The sequence below is a fragment of the Marmota flaviventris genome, chromosome 2 (genome assembly GCF_047511675.1).
Source record: "Marmota flaviventris isolate mMarFla1 chromosome 2, mMarFla1.hap1, whole genome shotgun sequence".
Taxonomy (NCBI): domain Eukaryota; kingdom Metazoa; phylum Chordata; class Mammalia; order Rodentia; family Sciuridae; genus Marmota; species Marmota flaviventris.
The window spans coordinates 62,734,891-62,755,087 of NC_092499.1; the positions used below are offsets into that span (position 1 = coordinate 62,734,891).

Sequence of the window (20,197 nt, forward strand, 5' to 3'; positions counted from 1 at the left end):
TGTGATCTCAAGAAACATTTGCCTTTTCAGGCAGAATGTGCTGAGCTTACCTCCTCCAATCTGTGTGGTAGAAGTGATCTGCATAGCTAACAATGCTGAAGGGGTAGTTGAGGTTGTTTTGGACAATACGCCGTCCAGTTCCATCAGGTAGTGTACATTCCAGTTTTTTGGTTCCTTTTAAAACAAAGGGGAAACGTGATCCTTTCATACCATGCAGAAACAAAGGCTATTTTGCCAAATATGATAGTGGCAGATTCCTTCTCAAGGAAAACAGAATAGGAAATGGACATTTTATTCCCATTTCTAGTCATACAAATTAGCAGCTGCATTATATTCTATTATTAGTCTCCCATTTGTTCATTTGTACCAGGGATTGTACCAACATTTAACTCCTGAGCCACATCCCCAGGCTGTTGTTTATTTTTTTATTTTAAGAAAGGGTCTTGCTAAGTTGCTGAGGCTGGCTTTAAACTTGTGATCCTCTCACCTCAGCCTCCTAAACCACTAGGATTACAGGCATGCACCATATTGCACCTGGCTCTAGTTTCTAATAGAAATTCAAACCTAGTGTTAATGTTGTTTTAATTTTGTTTTGTTTTGTGTTTTGAAAGAGATCTGTTGAAATCTAAATTTCTTCCAAAGTGAGTCAGTAGAGATAAGCATTTTTTGTAACTTATAATTTTAAGCCTTGGCCTACGAACTGTTGTATATTTAACATCTGGTTAAATATTCATCCTTCATAAAGCAAGTGTAAAGGGTATAATAGCCAAGGCAATCTTAACAACAACAACAAAAAATCCTTAAATGTTTTTAAAGAATGTTATTTTCTAGGTACAAGAAAATGGTAACATAGCTATTTTTCATTGTAAACAAAGCAGTCTTGAAAATTTCCCAACAGCTAAATTATTCAAGAATTTCCAAATTTCACATTTCTCAAGAAATTTAAATCCCAAATACTTTTTAAAAATTGTAATGTTTTAGCTTTCCTTGCTGATAATGCTCCCACAAACATGGTGAACATTCCTAGGACCTGACATATGTTCTGTAAGAAGTGGGGCAAACACCATCCCCAAAAAAGTGACACAATACCATGGATAGTGAAAGGAGACTCTCATCATTATACAAAATACATGTATGAAGATGTGAATTTGGTGTCAACGTACCTTATATATAATCAGAGATATGATAAATTATTGTATAATGGTATATTAAGAATTGTAATGCAAAATAAAAAAAAACAAAGTACAAGAAAAAAAGTGACACAATAGAACTTGAAGGGCAAGGATTCTCCGTATGCACAGGGAAAGCAGCATTATGACAGGAAACAGAGTGGGTATGGTGGGCAGACTAGGCAAATTTTCAGGAAAAGAGCTAAAGACTTGTGCTGAGACTTAAGTGTGTTGAGCCTAACTGCAGATCTAAGAGAATGGTGACTATTAACAGATGTAAGCATTTTGAACTGGGAGAAGATAAGAAGAGAAAGGGCCAAGTGATCCAGTTCTAAGCTTCATTGTTTGTTTTGTTATGAAGATAATAAAATGTTGAGTTTATCATCATATGAAAAAAAATGTAATGTTTTTAGACAATTAGATTGTAAGTGACCTGTCTGCATTATAGTCATTTTTATTAGATTATAAATTCAAGAATAATATTTTCCATATTCTTTACAGAACTAGGTACATAGCATATTTCATTTATTCTAAAGAAAAGCACACAATAGAAATAGATAAATCTGGGTATATCCCAGGTATTTCAGTATTACTGAAAGGAAGCTATTCTGCCACCTCACTTTTCAATATTTTCAGCATAAGATACTATTAAAGCAACAAGTGTTAAGTTGTAATACTGGTCCCCCCAAAAGGCAGAATAACCTTAATTGGTTTATCCAAGCTTGTCAATTCAACAGTGGCTAATATTTTAGCTTGAGAAGTATGCCAGGTGCCCATGTTGAGGTTAAACAGTAGAGACTTACTGTCTAATTCAGCATCCCCCAATCCAACCCCCCCCCCAAGCTCATAATAAGAACTATTACAAAATGTTCTTTAAAAGTTTATAGACCAAACAGATTGTTATACTGTTATAAATTTAACTCAAAAGATCTACATGACAAAATTTGTGTTTTTTAATGAAATCTATCACAGTATACATCCCCACTATAACATAGGGTTATATATCTGCATTCCATCAGTATTACCTGCATCTGCCCAGCAGAGCAGTTTGGAGAAGGGGTCAAAAGTTAAACCATTGGGTAATCCAATGTCTTTATTGACCAGAATTCTTCTGTTTTCTCCATCTAAAGAAGATGTTTCAATTTTAGGTGCTTCTCTATTCCAGTCTGTCCAGTACAAGTTGCTGTAGATAAATTTTAAAAAAGAATGTAAAAGCATAGCTTCTGGGTCTGGGATGTAGCTCAGTGGTAGAATGCTTACCTAGCATGCAGGAGGCCCTGGATTCAATCCCTAGCACCACAAAAAAAGAATGATAGCTACAGCTTGTGGTAGGTAGCATCCAAGATGGCTGCCAATAATTCCCCATCCTCTAGTATTCTCATCTTTAAGGAATCCCCTTAAGTTTGGGCTAGATTTGGCTGAAGTGGTGGGATATCACTTCCAGTATTAGGTTTCAAAAAACTGTCTTCTGTCATAGGTTCCTTCTCTTGCTTCTTCTGAAGGAAGGTATATGCGATGCTGAAAGCAACCCTATAAAGAGACCAATCTGCCAAGGAATTTGTATCTCTGTCCATAGCCAGCAAGGGCAGAGTTTGCCAAGAGCCCTCATGAATGCTTGGAAGTGCATCTTTCCAGCAGAGCCTTTAGATCACGGCAGCTTGGCCAATGCCTTAATTAGGGCTTTGTGAGAGAGACTGCCAAAGGCACTCAGTTAAGCTGTACCCACATTCCTGACTTACAAAAACTGATATAGTAAATGTTTGTCTTCAATGGCCAAATTTGGTGGGGGGACAATTTGTTACACAGAAATAGATAACTAGTCATATCCTACTTCTGCCTGTAACACAAGGTTTTCTGACATTTGCAAATGTGTGAAAGAAGTAATTTATCTTAAGTCTATCAAAATTCTTGCTTCTTAGACACTCTGATTCAACCGCCCAGAAACCCTTAATTTATTGAAATGTTGAACTGGATCTTGGGCCTAGAATCCAAAGAAATGCAGTTGTTAGAAACTATGGAACTTGTCAAATCCCCCGGGGCCAAGGAATTAAGAGGGAGATCTTCCAAGGAAAATACTCTGTGGTACTTGCCAAAGAGGAACCTCTGTTATTCTACACCTGGCCCCCAGGGATAGAAACACTAAGCCAAGCACTTTACCTTTTAAATGCCCTGTTAAATATGCAAAATTCTCATATAACAGATATGTCTAGAAATTTATCTCAATTGGAAATAGGTTACATGTTAAAGAAAAAAGATTTTTAGAGAAGGAATGATGAAAGCATCATCTATAAAATACTGTTTTATAAAAGCTATAGTTAGTTGAACTATTCGAAGAGCAAAGAGGAAGAGATCATGGGTTTCCTCTGTTGAAAGCTTCATTGCTTATGCCTAACAGATGAAGGCTGAGAGCGAAACCCAGAATGCAGTTTCCACTTCCAGCTAAGATAAAGGCAGCCAGAGAGAGGGTAGGGCATGCATATCATTGCTTTATAATTTGTAACCTATCTCCTCCAAAATGATTTAAGGTACTGAAAACAGTGAATTTTGCAAAGCTCACACAGACATATAACATTTGACATAAATTATTCATGGATTTCTTAAAGAAGAAAATTAGAAGGGTAAAATATCCAGGAAGGTTTAACAACTAAGATTTAGTTACATATGTGAAGGTGTTTGTTTTCACTAAAATTTTTTTAAAGTCCTTTAGCATTATTATTTTCCATCTTGATAAAAATGAAGTTCTACTTTTATTTTTAAACTCATAGCAGTGATTTGGATGTTAGCTTTGAAATATGCCTTTTCCTCTAGGTCATGGACACATGATCTGCTCAGCAGCTCTTCCCCAGTTTCATGTCAAGAAGCAAAAGTTAGAAAGGCAAGCTTATCAAAATAGAGTTCCTGGGCTGGGGATATAGCTCAGTTGGTAGAGTCCTTGCCTTGCATGCACAAGTCTCTGGGTTCAATCCCCAGCATCACCAAAATAAAAACAAGGTTCCTAAAAGGTTTTTAATTCTTTGGAATCCCAAATTCAGAACTACCTTTGAGGCTTTGCACTTAAGTGTTTTTGAGATTTCCAAACTGAAAACTTCTTTACTGATATGAAGGACTACTGTAGAATTTTGTTTGGTAGAAGCTCCACTTAGGTATAGCAAGAGCTTCTCAAGAATAAAAATCCTTCCTGGTTCCATTAAGTCCTATATGTCCCAGTTAGTGTCCTTAGTAATTGTCACAGAGTGGGAACATTTTTATATTGACTTTCAAATGCCCATTGTCTGAGCTTTGGTTACAAAGGAAAACCCTGCTGTGGCTTTAGCACTGTGGTTTCTAAATGTGCTGAATGAACTTGCTTTTTCCAGTGTAAATGTCATCTCCTGAGGCCCTGCCTGATCATCTGATCTAGCAGTCCCTAGTCCCTCTCACAACACTTTGAATTCTCCACATATCACATCACAGCCAAATATTATTTGCTCATGGTCTTATTTCTTAATAGAACGCAAGTTCCATGAAAGAACAGACCCTTGTCTTTGCCTAAAACAGTGCCTGGCACCTAGTAGTAGATCCTCAATAAATATTGAGGTTAATGCATTTGAGCTTTTACTCTCTTATTCTGATCCTCCCCACACTATTTAAAATCCAGGGGCTTCAAATTCAGGTTCCTCAGGTAACAGGAGAATTAGGGAAGCCGGGCTGACCCTCTGATTGGATCCACAGCAATGGCACGGGGGTTCACCAGATCTGTATGGAAGAGGACCTTGCGCTCGGAGCCATCCAGGTTGGCCCTCTCTATCTTATCAAGGCCACTGTCTGTCCAGTACATTGTTCTTCGGAAGTGGTCGATGGCAAGTCCTTCAGGGCTTATCAAACCTGGAAATAAAGCAAAGGCAGGGCTGGAGAATTTTAGGGCATCAAGAGTGTACTAGAGCAGAGAGATCTGTCATATTTGAACAGTTTACCAAAAAAAAAAAAAAAAAAGCCTGAGAAGAAGAATCTTTTAAGTCACCAAAGGCAGATTAATCGAGGAACCAACCCATTTGTTTCTTTTTAGATCATCTATGTATACTAATAGAACTACCACCCTGATGTCACCAAACATCTAATGTGCTAGGGGACAAGTAGCATAAATTCACTATGCCTTGCATTTGTACCCTGAGCCCTTTCTTTTGAGAAGAGCTCATGGTAGCAGTAGTGATTTCTTTCATTCCTTAAGTTTGAATAGGTTTGTTTATAGAGAAGCTGGTCTGATATAACTCAACAAAATGACTTGAGTGGAACTTAATCTCCCCTGATAGATGAAAACCGAGGGAGCCTTTGGCATAAAACAGGCAAGTAACTTAGTTCAATCAAAGGAAATGCAAAGTGTCTGCAGAGTGAAGCTGCTGACCTGAATTAATGATAGTCTCGGGCTCTGCTCCTGGTTCCAGGCTGGCCCGGCTGATTGTCCGTCCAGCAACATCTGTCCAGTACACCATCCTTTCCCGGCAGTCGTAGTCAATTCCCACAACTATGGAGCCCTTCGTGAACCAATCATAAAGTTAGAAGCATTAGGATCTTTGGATACCCCCATCCCCACTAAGTTCATGTTCACGTTGGCGACAAGCTGCTCTGGATTGTGGTCTTTCAGACAGTAGAGCAGAGTGGTTTTTCATGTAGGCAGTGGAGATCTCCCTGGGGTCACACAGCCAGGCTCAGCCCCTTAATAACTGTGAGACTCTGGTACTTAAGTCTCTATGCCTTCATTTATTCATTCATAAGACAGGGCTAGTAGCAATACCTACTTCAAATGACTGCTATAAAAATATCATAAATGCTTGGGTTGGGGTTGTGGCTCAGTGGTAGAGCAATTGCCTATCATGTGTGAGACACTGGATTTGATCCTCAGCACTGCATAAAAATAAATCAAATAAAAGGTATTGTGTCCATTTACAACTAAAAAAAAAATTTTAAATACCATAAATTCTTATAAAGTATCCTAATCAGAAACTGGTATACAATAAGCCCCTCAAGAAATGGTGTTACCACTGCTGGTAAAAATAAAATAATTTGCTTGGGAAACCCAGCCCTGTCAGTAAGTAGAAGACAGTCTAAGCAAAGGCCTTAACACTTACTGGAGCAAAATAATCCCTTTAGATGTTACCACTTTTGAAAGAGCCTTTCTAAAATTTGCCAATATATGCCAACAAAATCTATCGTCCCCACCCCTGTACATAGGCTGAGTGAGGTCTTTCCCCTACTTGAGATGCAATCAGCTGTACTCTGCTCCTAATCTTTAATACAAAGCAAGTCTTCAGTTGTACTATATAAAAAGTCTAACTTAATGGGTTTAGGAATTGGGGAATTTCGATCTTCCAATCTTTGGCTAGTGAGGCCTCCCCTCATTCCTTTCTACTAAATAACAACAACATCTTTTATTTTAAAATGTCAGGGTTGTGATATTCCTTTCCTCAACTACACGTAGGACTTGCTTCAGTTTCCAACTCCACCTCCTGCTAAGAACCCCAGCAGAAGTACAAAGTAACATCAGAGGCCATCTAACTATCCCGGAGATCACACCAGGTCCTTTCTTGCCCAAGAAAGCCTCCTGGGGGTTGGCTTGACTTATGCCTCTAAGACAGCAGCCACTGCCAGAGACTGTACAATGCAGGATTTGGCTCGAAAAAGTTGGCAGCTTGCCGGGCGTGGTGGTGCACGCTTGTAATCCCAGTGGCTCAGGAGGCTGGGACAGGAGGATCACAAGTTCAAAGCCAGCCTGAGGTGCAAAGCAACTCAGTGAGACCCTGTCTTTTAAAAAATACAAAATAGGGCTGGGGATGTGGCTCAGTGCTTGAGTGCCCCTGAGTCCAATCCCCAGTACCAAAAAAAAAAAACCAAAAAACAAAAACAACAACAACAACAACAACAAAAAAAAAGTGGGCAGTTTATATAGGGGGAGTCTAAGAATGTTACTTTCACTGGAAAATTAAAATTAAAAAGCCATCTGTCCCAGGCAATATGCACATTCATACGGACTTCATTAGCCCAGGGAATCATGGAATTCATAAAATAAGTTTCTTGGGGAAAATGTCCCAGTTGAAGCAAATTTCCCTAAGGTGTGCTTGCGACACATGTCCATCTTTTCCTGTTCCATCACCATCCTGTCCTGCCAGGGGCATGTTCAGAAATACACAAGCATCTGACAGTGATTAGAATAAATGATGTTAGCTTGACACAATGGCAAGTTCTTAGCTTCTGCCTCTTCTGAAGAAGCTTACAAAACAGTATGCTAGAGTTCATGGGGAAAACATTCTCAAACCTTAAAAAGGTAGAGAAAACATCTTTTTCTGATAACTGACTGCTTTGAAGCTTCTTTGCCACCAATTAGTAGTTCACTAATAGAAGTAAATATAAACATGAACCCTAAACTATTCTTTCTCATGGTGGGCAGTTTAGAAATAGAATATTTCCATTGTACATGTCAATGCCTTTTTTGCAGAGCCTCCTTTTTTATTCCCCATTTTAGATTAAAAAAAAAAAAATCCCTCCTTCCAAATCGGGCTGTCTTGGTAATAGGGAAGCTGTTGGTTCAGGAAGAGGCAAGCCCCCAAGAGGGAAAGCTCCACACACTCCTTTGCTGGCAGTGCACACTCCCCAGATCTTCATTAAGATGGAGTCTGAGACAGTTAGGAAAGAGGTGAGTCAAGGGACAACCAAAATGGGCAGGGAGGGCCGTGACAGTGATGCAGTGCTTAGCTCATTTCTACTTGTTTTTCTTAACTGACCACAGAAGCCACCCTTGAGCTACCACCTCCTGTCCTTTGGCTTCCAGGACCTGTGTGGAAATGTCTGTGACCTGGAGACTGCAGTTGAGATTCTGTCACTTTTCCCTAGGATCACCACACAGCCTCCACATCCTGACAGGTCTGAAACTCCCTTTCCATATATCTGAAACCCCGTGAGCCCACAGGAGAGCGTAGCTGTGGTCAGTCAGATGTGACTCCCAGCAACAGAGCCCCACTTCTGTGGTGGTGGCACTGGACCCATGAAAATTGCAAAAGCCCTCAGGGATTTCCTGACCCGATGTCCTTGGCTTAATCCACAGAGGGCCTCCAGAAAGCCCTGCAGCCCCACCCTGCCTGAGAACTCCACTTTACATGCAGTGACAGTAGGGTCTTTGCGGTGTCCTTTTGAAGCCTGGTGCCATTGAGGGGCAAGTGGCCGATCTGCTGGCCCTGGGCATAGAGCAGGAAAGTGCCCACTGATGGCGGGATCACATCAGGCCGTGGCGTGGGCCGGACGGTGGGTGGAGCGACCGTGGGTATACCTGGCCATGGGAAAGAGTGGGAGGGTGGGGAGGGGGAAGAGAGGAAACAGGTGGGTGGGGAGGAAGAAAAGTTACTTTCTCACATCCCAGAACATCCAAAAATATCAAAATTTCTTCACCCTAGACAGATGTGCTCCAGATGTTCTTCAAAAGAAATTCTAATTTCTAGGGTTTTTTCAAGGATCAATTATGTAAATCATGCCAATTACTAAGAAAGGAGGCACCAAAATGCTTCCCTCAGAACAAAGCAGAGGGGTTTTTGTTTTTGAAAGGAAGAAACCTCTTTGGGTCCCCAGGGGATGTTGCCCTTTCACCCTGGACTGGGGAGCAGGAGAAATAACATGTTGAATGGAGTTCCAGCTGTTCCAAATACTGTCCTAACCACTAGTGACAAGACCAACATTAAATCCAAATTGAGCTATTAGGGGGACCAGTTTATAAATCAACACAGTATATTGATGAAGTGACTTCTTTGGCCAGACCCCATCACCCACAGCGGACAGCAGCCCTGCAGAAGGACCTCAGTGCTGCTGAGGGGAGTTTGGACTGTCCTCAGTGCTTACATGCAGGGATGATGCCTGGTTGTGAGCGAGTCCCCTGCACCTCTCTGCCATCTTTGTCCACACACCAGCAGAAGTCGCTCTTCCCGTGGCACTGCAGGGCGGTGAAGTGGCCTAGGTCATCGCACTGGGGCACATACTGGTCATCTCTGGGCGTGCCGCCATAATGCTCCAGAAGGTTTTCCCTCCAGCGCTCACAGATGGTGCGAGGCCTCTGGGTGGGCTCTGAGCAGATGAGGAAACAAAGAGTCTTTGATTGCCATCCCAAAACAGTGTGGCATGTAGCACAAGGTCCCCCCACATGACCTCTTGGCCTTCCTCCTACTGTCCAGTAATGAGGTCACAAACCCCTAGATATTGAGCCAGGGAAGCAAATGTGTTATAAGAAGTTCTCTATGGGAATCACAAGAGATCCTTTTGATGCTCCTGTCTCTCCAGGCCAGGAGAATCTGCCATCCAACCCCCGCCACATGAGGAAAGAATGAGAGGAGGTAAGATCCACAGGGCAGAGTTTGCTTTGCCTTGGGAGGAGGATGATCTTGCTCAGGCCAGCAGAAGCCATGTGAACAACTGCTTGCACCAAAGGAGACCTGTGTTGACAGAGCACTTGTGCAGACTTTGGGGACTCAGTGGCCTATATGATGCTTAAAAACCAATTGTTTCCCCCTTGCTTCAAGCTCCAGGACCTGTTGCTGAGAAGGCCATCCTGAACCTGGCCTGTGTCTCAGAGTCATTGCTAAAAGCCTGGCTCTGCTACATGGCCTTAAAATGTAAAACTACACTGAGGAAAAGTAAGACTTACTGTAATTAGTGTGCACAGCATGGTAGAGGTGGTAGAAAGGAACTTAAAACTCTTAGCTGGTTTCTAGAAGTACTTCAGCCACTCTACTCCTGGGACTGTCAAAGCTGAACTTTTTTCTGCAGGTTCTAACTTTCTGCCACATTGCTACTCTTTTCTTCAGCATTCTCCCCTCCTATCCCTTCCTTCCCAGCCCACACAGTGACTGAAGCCTTACTGACTTCATCTACAAAGCTGTCCCCTCCTGGATTGCTGTCACAGGGCTATGGACAACTTCCCAAACATGGGTGCTTCTGTCTGAAAAGACTGCTATGGGTCGTTGAATTAACATGTTCATTTATGATAAAATTTACCTAGAAGACTTAAATAAGAGGAGATGCTTCTCCTTCCTTTTTAATTCCTGTAACTCAAAGCTTGCAGTCTGCAGAATCACACAACCAAGTATCTACTTGCTGCCACCATTTGGATGCATAATAGAAATCTCAGAAACTAACAGAACCTGGTCCTCAGCTTTCCCCATTAAGCTTGCTCTTCTCTAGTCTCTTCAATATCAGTAAATAGCCCTCTACTTTCCCCATTTCTCAGGCAAATTCATTCTTGACTCCTTTCTTCTGCTTTTCATATCTGATATGTCAAATACAAGTTCAAAGACATTCTGAACATCTCACTTCTCACCACTTCCACCCCATCGCTGTGCTCAAGGCACCATCGTCTCCCACTGGGATTACTTGTACATCTGCACTGGTTTTCCTGCTTCCAAACTCCTGGGCCTTCCCTCCCTCTAAACCAGAGTAAACTCAACCATCAGACAAAATGGTTCATTTAAAACAAGGCATTTCCTGCAACTCCTTTGCTCAAAACCCTCTAATGACTTCGAAGAACAAAATTGGAAACATGAAATACAGCTGCAGCAGGGACAATTTCTCTGGGAAGCAGGAAGATGGTGAATCAAATCTTCCGTGTTCAAACTCAACTAGGTCCACTGCAAGGCTCACCCGGTTTAGGGGAAGAGGAGACCCTTCGGTTTCAACTACAACTCCTGACCCACAGGAAGCAAAGCTTTGAGACCTCATGGAGAAGCAGGACTTGACTTTCCCACTCCAGTACAGCTCCAGGAACCAGGAAACAGAAGGCTACATACCTGTCATCCACTTCAGGGTGGGACACCGTGAGGAAGCTCCCAACACCACCCTGCTCCATATTCTGAATTGGAGGATGCATTCTTTGTTCAAGAGACCACCCAAGGCACATCTCTTGGTTTGGAAATGCAGACACAGGGCAGAGTCAGTTTCTGGGGAGTGGATCTCAAACCACTCATAATGTGGGCATCCCTCATTCCTTACTCTTTGAAGCTACTTCTCAATCCAATCATAGATTTCTTTTTTCCTCTTCTGCTTGGCAGGGGCTTAAATATCCTAAAATCTTGGGCACAGAACATCCTCATTCCCCTACAGCTGACCCCATTATGCAGATGAGATTAGTTAGAAATGGCAGCCAAGGCCAAACCAGTGCCAAGAGAGAAGTCTGGACCATGAGAAAGTCTGCACAAAGGAATGTGTCCCTATTTTAGTCATTAACTTCTCAGTCTGAATCATTGTCCTTAACACATGCTTGTCTTAATAAACTTAATAGAACTCTGAACCAGTCCCCTAAGGCACCTCCCAGCTGGAGTGGAACCTAGATTTTCTAAAGAGAAGCCATAAGTGAAACAGGATTTCTTGGCATTCTTTTTTTGGGGTGCGGGGCGGGGGGGATGCGGGAAGGAAGGCAGTACCAGGGATTAAACTCAGGGGCACTCAACCACTTAGCCACATCCCTAGCCATATTTTGTGTTTTATTTAGAGACAGGGTCTCACTGAATTTCTTATGTCTTGCTTTTGCTGAGGTTGGCTTTGAACTTGTGATCCTCCTACCTCAGCCTCCCAAGCTGCTGAGATTATAGGCATGTGCCACCGTACCCGGCTCTGCACTCTTTTGAATATGCAGAATTTTTTCCTAAAAATAGGGACAGAGATAAATTGGGAATTTTGCTATGTATCAAACCACTACCAATTTTCACCCACATGATTCTCAGAAGCACTGAAGTCCTGGCCATAACAATTAAGATTCTCTATTTACTCATTAAAATCCAAGATGAATACTTTTGGAACCTTTCTCAATAATAAAAATCGATCTTGACTAGCAAGCTTGTGGCTATAGGAATCATTTTGGCCATAATTCATCAAGGCAAACACATCCTGTGATCTTTATATCAGTTCTTCCAAAATAAAGAGAGGAAAAAAAAAAAAAAAAAGCTTCACACAACTCAGCTAGTAACAGCAAGATGCCTTAGCTGCCTGCTATTGCCATCAACTGTGGACACTCGCTAACTATGCCCTAACCTGACGGCCAGAACAACAGGCATGTTCGCCATCAGTGTCCCTCATCTTCTGAACAAAAACAGATTCCTGTGCCTCTTACAAAGGTGGCCTAGGCAAGAGGGATTCCCTGTCAACATGCTGGATAGACTGGAGAGGGCTGGGGTCACTCAGTTAGAGAAAACTAACTGATCTACCCATAAGTTTCCTACTTATATTTCCTAACCACATAAACAGGGCTTCAAGGCTGCATCCTGCAATTCAGAAGGCAGAGTTAAGTAAGAGTTACATAGGAAGGGAGTTTTCCTTCTGGACAAACTCTAGACTGTCAAGGTCCTCTAGCTCTATAAGATCTTAGTGTGACCTCAGCCTGACCTAGATAATCTGAACTTCCAGCCTGGCACTCAAAAAGGATCTAAGGGGCTGGAGCTCAGTGTGTAACAGATCCCATATGTCACATGTCACATGTATATATGTCCCTATAATAAACATGCACATATGAGTACACATATTATCTAAGTGTTCCACAGAGGGAAGAGGCTATCAAAGGACGGTGGCCAGACATCCCCATGTTTCCATGACCTGGGCAGGGCTTACAGTCCACAGCCTCCTTCTGCTTCTTGAGCCTCAGACCAAGCTGTTCCAGCTTTCTTTCCTAGTGGGCTCACCTGGTGGTGGCCCACAATGAGGTGGGGTGGAGCCAGGCGGAGTCTGGGTGCCAGGGACTTCGCGGCCATTAGGATCCACACACCAGCAGAAGCCAGTGCTGCCATGACACTGCAGGGGCAGGAAGTTGCCCTGCTCGTCACACTGGGGGATGTGGAGCCGGGACCCAGGGTAGGCATGCTGTGCCTGGGCATAGCGCTGCTGGTGTTCGCAGGGCTTCAGTCCAGAGGTGGAGTCTTCCGGAACCAGGGCAAAGAGAGACACAAAGGAGAAATAACAAGTAGAGCAACCCATCGACTTTAACCAGCTAAGATCAAAGCCTCCTGTGCTATTTTTTCTACAATTGGAAGACAATATATCATGTGAAAAGAAGAAAAAGGCACTGGCATCTTAGAGTCCTGAATTCTCATTTATGTTCTGCCACTATTTAGCTAGTTTGTTACCTTATCTCTCAATTTACTCTCTAAGTTCCTAGATGACTGTTAAGTGGACAGAAGCCCTTTCCTCAGCCTTCAAGGGCCTACTGCTGTCTGGATAAAATGAAGAGCCATTCATGGCATCCACCCAAATATCCCAGAAGACTTTGGAGAGAACAAGTCAAATTCCATTTATCCCTTGAGCCCCAGAGTTTAAATCTGAGAAGCCCCAGGTCAGTGACAGTCACACCCTTGGGTGTTCACTCCTGGCTCATGAGTCCTATTTAATAAACTTTTCAACATCTCATCTAAATCACATTCATCAAAGCAAATGGCTCACTAGGGCAGTTAATCAGAGCAGCTACTAGGCAGGATGAGGGATGGGACAAACTCTAGGTCTCCATGAATGTAATAGCCAGTGAGCCATCAGGAAAGCAGTCAGCAGGAGATAACTGAAGAAATAATCCACCCCCTAATATCCCAGACCAGGCTAAATAAAGAGTGGACCAAGACTAGGCTAAATAAAGAGTGGACCAAGATTCAGAGAAAGACATCATTGAAGAAGCAGTGAGATTTATGTGCCTCCAAACCTTACCAGGTGTGCACTGAAATCCATCCCCCTGATATCCAGGTTGGCAACGGCAGGAGAAGGAGCCAGGGGTATTGTAGCAAGTAGCTGCAGGGTGACATCTGTTCTCTGTACATTCATCAACATCTGCAGAGGTCAGGAACCAGGCAGAGAGAGAAGGAAGGAAGAGCATGACTTCATGGCACACAACCTGTGCATCTACATGGGCTCAGGACACGTGGAACAACAAATTCCAACTTAAGAAGACCTCTGGACATGACCAGAAAAATGTTAATGCCTAAAGGTCAATTTAATGAAAAAACATCTAGAAATGTGTAAGTTAACATATGAGATAAGAACATTCAGTATATGAATCAAACATGTGGTTGCTCAGATAAAAATATTCTGCAGTATATTTCTAGAGCATCTTTCATCTACAGTGAATTCTAGGAAGTTATTACCTTTGAACTAACCTTTAGACTATAAATCATCAATTTCCTTTTAGTAACACTACAAGGAAGATAAATATAGGAACAATGGTATTTTTTTTCTTTCATTGTTGGCACCATCTCCCTAGAATATTCAGAGAGATGCAGAAGAGCCAGATGAGCTCCAAATACTTCTATGTTAGAAGCACAAAGTCCTGCTAGATAAGAACCGCCAATTAACCAGAAATTTCCTTTATTTTCCTCTTATAGAAAATGAAAAAATAAGAAAGAAAAATATAAGCAAATATCATCAGCAGTTTTAAAATGATATGTATCATATACATATATAATATATATAATATATATTATATATATGAATGAAAACCTAAACTTGTTGGACATATGGGTATAGATAATTCAGTAATCTACACTCCCACCTGGTACCCTAAGGATTTTCATATATTGCAGAACTGCAAAATCTTGACACTTCAAACAAAAGCCAATTCATATCCATTATTAATTCATTTATTGAAATGGGCACATGCTGACAACCGCAAGTCATTCATCTTACCCTGGCCCCACCCACACACAGGCTGAGGGGGGAACTATTAAAACTAAGGCTTTGTGGATGAGGTAACCTCCCTCAAGAGGATGGAAGTCTTCCAGAATAAAAGGAGCCTAAACAAAAGGTTCAGACTCAATTTGGCTCGACTGAAACAAAGCATTAGTCACATCCACAATAATGACCAGAATTTTTTTTTTAATGTGTGAACATAAAAAAAGTATAATGGGATGCTCAGCATGAAAACTAGACAAGAGTGAAGTGCATCCTCTTGATACAGCCCATGACAGAGCCACACCCGCCTGGGAAGCTGGAGATTTACAACCTGGAACTTGATGTGAACAGGCTGGGAACAGAACAGTTCCTCACTCAGCCTCCCACGATCCAAATGAGATGTCTTCTAGAGTTATCTCCACCACCTTGCTTGACCACACTGTCACCGAGTCGCCTTCCCATAACTAAGTGCTTTCTCAGGCAACACTATGTGGACACACTGGACGTTCACCATAGGCACTCAGATTACTGGAGAGGGATCTCTCATATTATAATTAGAAAATTAGCATCTGCTCATCCTCTGCCTCTGGGAAGTTTAATCAACATATATTAGTTCCTTTGAGTAAACAAACAAACCAAATTCTCAACACCATCCACTCTAATACAGCCACAAAGGCTCTCCATGGGGAGCAGCTGGCTGCACTGGTTACCTTTTCTCCACCTACAACAGTAAAGTGATTCTAAATTCATGTCTAAAGTTAGAAATGACAAGGTGTTCTGGTTAGCTCCCAAACTGTCATATTTAATTATCCTTGTGGTTGGCTGTCTCCTTAAAAGGACAGCTCAAATGCTCAGTTGAGTGAAGCTGGTGACCATCCAGCTCTTTGGGTTTGTAAGAGGCTGTAAAACCAAAGCTGTAAAAATCAGCATTCAGGCAAATGCAGGAAACTGAAGCTCCTGGCAGCACATATGCTAAAAGTACCTCTAATGGTAACAGGAACCACAAGCAATGGCAGGAAGCAGGAATTCCTGAGACACATGACCTATTTCTGAAGCCCGAGGTGAGGTTTTTTTTTTAATTATTATTTTTGAACTAAGGGGATTCCCCAAAGCTCTCAAACCACCAACAAGATTAGCATCCATGGCCTAGGAATTCTGACCTAATCTGAAAGATCAATTTTACTCTCTACAGGTCCCTTGCCATTATCATGGATACCATCGTTACAGATAGATAGTAACTGCTGCAAATGACCAGTGAGAAGGAGAAAGTCCCCGAAGAGACAGAAGGCATCCCACATGAGCAACCCCTGAGCCCACAAAGCTGGAGGAGGTTAAGGTCCCCTGAATCACAGTCCCTGACCCTTCTTAGAGGGCCTCATGTCATGATGTGAAACTAGATCCAAATCAGTTAGTCCGGGGCCTGAACTCAGAGCTGGCTGCAGCCTCTCCTCAGGAGCTCAAACACGGAGAGGTTTGTGGGGAGCCTGAACCAATGTACAGAGGAGGAGAACTCTTCCCCATTTCATAGGATGTCATGTGTCAAGACAGAAAATGAGGAAGGACTTTCAGCCTCTTGGCAAAGTAGGAGCTTTCTTCACTGTACCACCAGGGGAACAGGGAGACACCAATTATACCTCATCAGTGGCAGGGATCTGCAGGGACTGATAGAAACAGACTAGTCAATTCAATAGTGTTCTTATACAGCAAAACCCCTTTACCACGAAGGTAATGAAAGGCAGCCCATTTCTAGCACAATTTGCTACTCTGTGATCTATTAAGCTCCTAGGGAACCTATTTGGAAAATGTTTTAAAAACACTCTATTTTGGACTCATTTTGGTGCCTTGACATCCTTCTTGGCCCCAATTCAGAGCAAATTCAGCTGGAACCCCTGGATAACAATCCATGTACTGAGTCCCAGTTCCTCACCACCCATTCATTTTCCAGCTCAATGTAATCCCCTGATGTCAATTAACCTTGATCCCTCCCAGCACCTCAGTTGCCTTCTCTCTGCTCCTCACTTGTTGAGTGCCCAGTGGGTTGCACCCATGTGGCACATGGTGACCCCTTTTTAAGATCTGTGAGTTAATCATCACCCTTTCAAGCCTCGTCCTTACCTCCTGTGGCTGCATTGACTTTACCATGCTTTATCCAATATCTATAATTGGAGCACAGAAAATCTGAAGTAATAGCAGTACCAAGCCCCCACCTCCCTCCCTGAGCGAGGGTCATGCTATGGAACAGGCCATGTGTAACCCAGCTGCCTTGCTTCTCCCTGGGAAAGTTCTAACTCCTGACAATCTGCTCTTGCACTGGCAAAGGCACTAAAATCCACAAGGGCAAAGGTGCCTGAGAAATATCCAGCTCACACTAAGGCAGGGTTGAAATCACACCAGATAGAGAGAAGCCTGGAACAGACTTAATTCTGGATAAAAACCTCCTGCTAGTGACTTAGACCAGATTGGTAACCCAAATTCAAATGCAGCTTCTCCAGAGAGCCTGGTTTTTAACAAACTGTGGCTAGAGAAAAACCCACTCACCCTCTTATGGTTAGTTTGATGGAGTAAAAATATGTGTGCCTCAAGAATGCATGCCTCCCACAAGACAGCCTCCATCAAAGATCTATAGAAGGAGGACTGGAGATGTGGCTCAGTGGTAGAGCACTTGCATAGCATGCACAAGGATCTGAATTACATCCCCAGCACACACATAAAATAAATTAATGATTAATTAAATAAATAATTGATTAAAAGATCCTTTGGTCACTCAGACATGTGCACACTATGGAATGCCTTTAAACACAAACACACATACACTATACACTAACATGCTCATAGGTCTATCCTGCAAGTAGAAAAGTTACTTTCATGATTAGTGCAGCCTAATTTATGCAAGATCTTTAGGAAAATGACTATTCATTCTCTACTACCCCACAATCCAAAAGTTTGGAAGGCTACCGTACAGTTCTGGCTGTGGTAGGGAGCCTTTAAAATGGTCCCCAATGATCCCTACCATGTGGTATGCATGGTTCTCCTATAATCCCCTCTCCTTGAGTAACATGCTTGTAGCCAGCACAGTAAAGCACCATTGAGGGGATGGCTTCTTTGAGATGATGACTTCCATGGCTTTGTCCTCTCACTAGCTTTTATAAAGTAAGCTGTCATAATGGAGAGGCCACCTGGCAAGAAACTGAAGACCAGCCATAGTCAGCAAGGAACTGAGGCCCTCGGCACAGCAGTCTTGCGGTCTTCCCCAGAAAAGCCTGCGGTGATCCCACCATTCTTGCCCCTTAACTGTTTCTTCCAGAGATCCTAAAGTAGCGTACTGCTAAGCCATGCCCAGGTCCCCAAGCCACAGGTGACAAAGGCATCTTGTTTTAAGCTGCTACATTTGGGGGTCATTTGTTGTGAAGCAATTGAAATTAATACATTGGGGAAGTAAGTGATAGGTTTGGCACATTTTCAAGTTTGTGTGCTCCGGAGAGAATCCCAAAAGTAAAGGACCCGAGATAAAATAGGGACGATCGCAAATGATGAAAATAAGAAAGAGGGCAATAATAGCCCAGGAGGCCATACTCGGAAACTCCAAATACAGACAAGTAGCCAACTTTACTAATATGGGTCCTAATATGATCCCAGAAGGTAACCAAACTCTCACAGGAGAAGTAGACATGAACAGGAAGGAGAGAAAATGATTGCAGAAGGGATTAAAGCAAGAAGCACCTAACCTAATATTTTGATTATTAATACCATCACACCTAGGCTGAAATTAATTTCAGCTATTTTGCTTTAGACTAAAGAGTGACATCTGCCAATCTGAGCAGTCAGATGTTTAAATATGAAATTCTACAGGCAGGAATGCACATTATTGTTTTTTAAGCCAACAGTGGGTTAAACAGAAATGAATAAGTTCCATAGGGATGGAAAAAAACGTTATCCCACTGTCAGGTTTATATACCCCCCCTGATCCTCATGATTTGAAGGTATCTTCCATCTGTGAAGAGTATACACATGACAGTAGAGGCAGGGAGAGAAGAAGGAGCTCTACAGGTATAAAAAGACATTAATACATACCTTATTTATTAACACTTTTCTCTTAAAATTTATCTTGAGGAAACCATACAATATTTAATAAAACCATTAAACTGGAATACAGGGATAATCAAATTTAAATTTGTCAGACATAATATGAGGTTGTTAAAGACTAGACATACTCTCAGTATAATATTCATGAAATTAGTAATATTTTAGTGTAGAGGTTATTCAGCAAAGCTACTTAAACTACTACAGGTTTTCCAAATGGACCCCAAGATATATGATCAAATTGAAGGTAGTTTCATGTCAATAACATATAGTTATTTGGAATTGGAAAGGACCTGTTTTGGGAATGGAAATGCAAAAGGCAAGCTTTCCCCTCCTTTCTTTGAATTGCTGTTTGCCTCAGCCACAAGCACCTGGACCCACTGAACAGCCTTGCACCTCTTGGGAACTTCCTAGTAGATCTAAACAGCAGAGGCCTCCTTCCTCCTCCCCAGATGTTTGGTGAGGCAGGGACAAGAAAAGGAGAAAAAAAAAATCAGAGAGAGAATTGTCTGTGTAAGTTTCTCCAGCCTATACTAGCTCCCAGGAACAGAAGGTAACAAGCTGACAGTGGCTCATCATACTCCAAGGACATGCCTCCAAGGACAACCACACTGCTCAGCAATCTAGTCCCATGGAAACCCCTGTGCCCTCCCTTTTTTACTCTAAGGGTGTCTCTTCTCTTTTGGCAATTCCAAGGCCATTTGAGTCAAAGAGGAAAAATGTCCTTCTTAGGGAGGACCTGTCTTTGCAGGGATGTGCATCCAAGGTGACCGTCCAGAGTCTCTGAGGCTTCCCCGCTGGTACTCACCGGAACACTGATGCCCATTGCCAGCATAACCTGGTAGACAGGTGCAGCTGAATGTGCGGCCTCCATGGTGAATGCATCGTGCCTGCCCAGCAGGAGCACAGGTGTGACTACCATCCTCGCAAGGGTTGGGAGGAGGAGCAATCACTAAAAAGAGAAGGCAAAGGTGTCCACGAACTTGAATGGTGACCCTTACTCCCCACAGCATCATCCACAGACCAATAGCATCAGCACACCCAGAACTTGCAAGACATGCAGGTTCTCAGGCCCCATCCCAGAGCTGGAGAGTCAATCTCAATATTAGAAACTTTCCTAGAAGGGTCATATACACGTTAAGGTTTGAGAAGTGCTGGTATGGGTTTGTGGTGAAAATAATAGCCATCACACACACACACACACACACACACACACACACTTTCTAATATCACACTGGATTAAAGCTTGTATTTTCTCCATTACCTAGCTCTATCAGTGCAATGAATTTGGATTTCTAGTT

The 20,197-nt window shown here is 42.4% G+C and overlaps 1 protein-coding gene and 1 pseudogene across 3 annotated transcripts in view; one reads left to right on the forward strand and one right to left on the reverse strand.

Annotated features, from left to right (window-relative positions):
• Nid2 (nidogen 2) overlaps positions 1-20,197 on the reverse strand; it is a 63,862-nt gene that overhangs the window by 4,803 nt on the left and 38,862 nt on the right. For all 3 annotated transcript variants that reach the window (XM_071607911.1, XM_071607910.1, XM_071607912.1), the window contains exons 11-19: positions 19,705-19,848; positions 13,860-13,979; positions 12,851-13,084; positions 9,030-9,251; positions 8,297-8,466; positions 5,551-5,680; positions 4,862-5,033; positions 2,195-2,352; positions 51-174 (exon numbers count right to left, since the gene is read on the reverse strand). In XM_071607911.1, the coding sequence (XP_071464012.1) occupies positions 51-174; positions 2,195-2,352; positions 4,862-5,033; positions 5,551-5,680; positions 8,297-8,466; positions 9,030-9,251; positions 12,851-13,084; positions 13,860-13,979; positions 19,705-19,848 (1,474 nt within the window). The remainder of the gene's footprint in view (positions 1-50; positions 175-2,194; positions 2,353-4,861; positions 5,034-5,550; positions 5,681-8,296; positions 8,467-9,029; positions 9,252-12,850; positions 13,085-13,859; positions 13,980-19,704; positions 19,849-20,197) is intronic.
• Positions 1,011-1,504, forward strand: LOC114088185 (large ribosomal subunit protein eL42-like; annotated as a pseudogene).